The sequence below is a fragment of the Crocuta crocuta genome, unplaced genomic scaffold, assembly GCF_008692635.1.
Source record: "Crocuta crocuta isolate KB4526 unplaced genomic scaffold, BGI_CrCroc_1.0 scaffold50, whole genome shotgun sequence".
Taxonomy (NCBI): domain Eukaryota; kingdom Metazoa; phylum Chordata; class Mammalia; order Carnivora; family Hyaenidae; genus Crocuta; species Crocuta crocuta.
Window position 1 is genome coordinate 2,494,548 of NW_027527428.1, and position 4,536 is coordinate 2,499,083.

Below are 4,536 nucleotides of genomic sequence, written 5' to 3' on the forward strand. Positions count from 1 at the left end.
CTGAGGGCCGAGGTGGGCAGCACCTGTGGAAAGATGCTCAATTCCAGTCCCAGGAGTGAGAGTGAAGTGCCTCTAGTCTCATTTCTTTCTTTGTCTCATCCACATGCCAGGCAGTGATCATGATTCATGGTACCCAGTACGAAGGAAAAACCACTTCCCTGCTGGGGCGGAGTCGGAGCCAGAGCACCCAGCCCCATCTCTTCTCTGCTCTGCTTGACTCTCCTGGAATGGACCCGCCTGCCAGGAAGCCAAGTTACCCCTCGTCCTGGCCTTGCCTGCCTCCCAGGGAACACAGGTGGGTCACGTTGATATTATCTTTTGTGCTCACCCATGGCTGGGCAGGGGTGTGTGAAGAGATCCCTGCACACAGAGTGGGGAGATGGGGGAAGGAGGGGCGACAATGATAAACAAGGGAATAATCCACTCCAGTGTGGTGTGAAAAGTACTATTAAGGAGAGAAACAGGGCCCCTGGGTGGCACAGTAGGCTAAGCCTCTGACTTCAGTTCAGGTCCTGATCTCACCGGTTTGTGAGTTTGAGCTCTAAATCAGGTTTTATGCTGTTGGTGCAGAGACTGCTTTGGATTGGATTCTCTGTTTCTCTCCCTCTCTCTGCCTCCGCTTCTCTCGCTCGCTCTCTCTAAAAAATAAATAAAACATTTAAAAAATATATTTAAAAAGGGAGACAGAGACAGAGAGAGGGTGAGCGGAGGAGGGGCAGAGAAAGAAGGAGGCACGGAATCTCAAGCAGGCTAGACTCTGAGCTGTCAGCACAGAGCCCAATGCAGGGCTGAAACTCATGAACCGCGAGATCATGACCTGAGCTTAAACCAACAGTCAGATGCTTAACAGGCTGAGCCACCCAGGTGCCCCCAAAATAAAACACTTTTTTGAAAAAGGAAACAAGGGTGCGTGGATGGCCCAGTCAGTTAAGCATTCAACTTTGGCTCAGGTCATGATCTCATTGCTCATGGGTTCTAGCCCTGTATCAGGCTGTGCTGACAGCTCAGAGCCTGGAGCCTGCTTTGGATTCTGTGTCTCCCTCTCTCTCCCTGCCCCTCCCCCCCTCAAAAATAAATAAGACATTAAAAAAAGAGAGAGAAATAGAGGAAGGGGCCTAGCCCAGCCTGGGGTGGGGGGCTAGAGGAGCTTCCCAAGAGTGCTCTTAGGACTGAATCTTGAAGGATCAACAGGATTTTCTCTGGCTAGGATTTTGGGATGTCACCAGTTTAGTTCTTTTTTTTTTTTTTTTAATGTTTTATTTATTTCTAGGCGAGAGAGAGAGAGAGAGAGAGAGAGAGAGAGAGAGAGAAGAGAGAGAGAGAGAGAGAGAGAGAGACAGAGAGACAGAGAGACAGAGAGAGACAGACAGCATGAGCAGGGGAGGGTCAGAGAGAGAGGGAGACACAGACTCCGAAACAGTCTCGGGGCCCTGAGCTGGCAGTCAGCACAGAGCCCGACACGGGGCTCGAACCCACGAACTGTGAGATCATGACCTAAGCGAAAGTCGGACGCTTAACCGACTAAGCCACCCAGGCGCCCCGTCGCCAATTTAGTTCTTGAGGAGGGCCCAGTTTACTGGAGGAGGGGCCTGGAGGACCAATCGACCAAGCCACTGGGGGTATGGGAGAGGACGCCCCCTTGTGGAAGGCAGAGTTTACAAGGGAAGTCCCAGAGGGAGGCCAGGGGTCCTCAGACCTGGGAGGCAGGGCTCCCAGCGGGCAAAAAGAGCAGAGACAGCTCAGGGTTTCCTGGGCTCTGACTCTCTTGGGAGGCCTGGAGGAAGGAGAAACTGGGAAGAGTCAGCCCCCTTGAAAGACTCAGACAGGATCTGGGTGCAGAGTAAAGGTCAGGATCCTGGACAAAGTCCCCAGAGGGTTGCCCAGAGAAATGGCTGCTGAGAAGGGGGCTAAAGAGGCCTCACTGCAGAGGGGCAGGACAAACAGGAACAAGAAGGGGCCAGAACTGCGAAGCGGGGAGGGGCTGGGCTGGGGTCTAGTTTACCTGTCTCCTCTGTCACCAACCTCCTCCCTGCCACCTTGGGGTCAGTGACAACGTGCTACTCTGAAGGGGAACTGGCCGGGTCCCAGGGCTCGGAAGGGACAGGGGTAGGGCAGTGGTGAAGGAAAGGGCAGGAGGAGGTGAAGGTTGTGGAGGAAGGCGGAGCGTCCTGGGAGGAAGAGGGGTAGGCTGGGCGGGGGGGGGGTGGCAAACTGTGGCGAGGGTGTGGAAGGGACATTCGGGCCAGCACAGACAGGATCAGGTGGCGCTGGTGGCCTTTCCATTTGCTGTGGGAACAGAAATCCTAGAAGGGACTGTGTCTGGGGTTTGCCCGAGCCCGGAGCTGGGCCAGGAGGCCCAGAGGGATCTCTGGGGTCAGTATCACACGCAGGAGCCAGGATGGCAGGAGGTGCACATGCACACTCACTTGGGCTCACCCTGAGGCTGGACCGCATGGACCACTCACCTTGGCAGGGCTCCTGGGGGGTCCTCTGGGGAGGGAGCAGGCTTTGTGCCTGGAGAAGAGAGAGATTGGAACGTGTGAAGGAGGCAGTTTAGGGCGGATCCCATTTAAGTGCTGTTTTAAGGCACCGGAGCCTGGGGCGGAAGGTGTGGACTGCTGGGCGTGTTGGGAAGATGGGGTTGCATATTTTTGATAGTTTCCTGAGTTTCCATGGATCTTCCCAGGACCTGGAGCTAAAAGGAAGAAGACTGTGGGAACCAGAGCTCAGGGGATCCATTGGCTTCACTGGGGTGAAGGCTGCCAGAGCCCAGAGCTCTGAGTGCGGGTGAGGTCTGAAGGCCACAGGGAACCAGGGAGCAGGAGGAGAGCCTGAACAGAAGGGACTGGAAGAGCACTCTGCATTTCAGGAGGAGGCCTGGGGGCTTTGAAGCCTGGTTATGGCAGCTTCTGTGATGGGGGAAGAGGCTGCCCGGATGGGCGGTGGGGGTGTGGGGGAGGCTGGGTGAGAAACTGAGATAAGATTGAGCCAGATATCGGGGTGGTACGTGTTCGTCTGCACAGTGTGTGACCCTGTGTGCATGTGTGTGCCTGTATATCTACGTAGCATGTGTCTGTGTAGCATTTGTTTGTCTCTGGGCTAGTCTGCATGTGTCCATGTAGGTGTGTAATTGCACAAGAGTGTGTTTGCATGTGTGTCTCTCTGTATATGTCTGTGCATGTCTGCCTGTGTGCCTGTGTGTCTCTAGATTTTTCTGTGTGAGCGTGTGTCTGTGTGCATGTGTCTGCATGTAAGTCTGTGTACCTGTGTGGTTCTGGGTGTCTCTGCCTATGGAGTGTCTGTGTGTGTCTGTGAGCATGTATGTTGGCATATGCCCATGTGTGACCGTGTATGTATCTGCATGTGTGGGGGTGGGGGTGAGGTTGCTCAGAGAAGCCCTGGCAGGTCGTGGATCCTTATTCGGCATCACTGTAGAACTTGACTCTGTCATGGGCTCCCTGTGAAAGGAGTAAGTGCCAAGGGCCTTGGGATGAGACCTGCACACTTCCTGATAGCTGCTCGTTCGGTGCCCTTGAAAAGCGACTCTGTGTACGCTCCTTGACTACACGCGGCAGCGGCTTAGTCACCTGGGCCATCTCAGTGGCAGTGACAGTGGACCCGACGACGTCGTGAAAGTCTGTGTGTGTGTGCAGGAAGCCTGCTTATGGATGTTTGAAAACGCATCTGTGTGTGCCTGCAGGGGCCTTGGGACTAGGCTGGCTCTAGAGGTCTGTTCCATTCTACAAGCAACTACTGAGTGCCTGCTGTGTGCGGGGGGGGGGGGGGGACCCCAAGACTGGGCCAGGAAGTACCACCTGCTGACCACCCAATGATGTATCCAGAAAGAGTTCCACCCACCTGCCCTGTGGCATTACTGGCTCACCTGCCTGCCCCTCCTGCCAGCTGGCTCTGGGAAGTGAGTGGAAGGAAATGCCAAGGCCAGTCTGTTTGCCTCTGGCCACGTCCTAGGGGGCGGTACACTTGGTGATACCTAGTGCTGGGGCACAGGAAGGAATGGTTTCAGCCACCCAGGGAAAGTGGCGGGTGAACCGCGGGAGGGTTGGCAGCTCCATTCTGTCCTCTCCGCAGGTGGCGCAGGCAGTGGCAGCCGTGGTGGTGAGGCGGTGGCAGCAGCATTTGTGGCAAAGGATGCCCCAGGGCCTGGAGCGTGCGGAGGGCTGCTGGGCCTGGGTAGTGCTGCTGGCCTCCCTGGTGACCCAGGGGCTCACCCTGGGCTTCCCCACATGCACTGGCATCTTCTTCACTGAACTGCAGCATGAGTTCCAGGCCACCAACAGTGAGACCTCCTGGTTCCCCTCCATCCTGACAGCCATGCTGCATGCTGGGGGTGAGCAGCCTGGGGAGGGCCCAGGGAGGGTTGAGAAAGAGCATGGGGTGAGAGAGGAAGCCACCGTCTCCCTGGCCTCCTGGATCCCTCTCTCTGAGACCACAGGCTTTGTCCCTTGGAGTGAATTCCTAAGATGTCACCTGATTTGGCAGAGCCAGCCAGAACCCCCCCCCCCCCCTGGGACTCCC

General features: G+C 56.1%; 1 protein-coding gene across 9 annotated transcripts in view; it reads left to right on the top strand.

Moving 5' to 3' along the window:
• The first annotated feature begins 207 nt into the window (after positions 1–207).
• The window catches only part of SLC16A5 (solute carrier family 16 member 5), a 15,847-nt gene continuing 11,518 nt past the window's right edge, over positions 208–4,536 (top strand). Inside the window, exons 1-3 of one of the 9 annotated variants that reach the window (XM_077754262.1) lie at positions 211–295; positions 2,687–2,787; positions 4,090–4,348. In XM_077754262.1, the coding sequence (XP_077610388.1) occupies positions 4,150–4,348 (199 nt within the window). In that variant the 5' untranslated portion in view covers positions 211–295; positions 2,687–2,787; positions 4,090–4,149. Of the gene's footprint in view, positions 296–1,739; positions 1,847–2,242; positions 2,374–2,686; positions 2,788–2,995; positions 3,729–3,767; positions 3,917–4,089; positions 4,349–4,536 lie in introns of those variants that run through there. The other 8 variants (XM_077754252.1, XM_077754247.1, XM_077754280.1 and 5 more) reach the window with 8 other exon arrangements.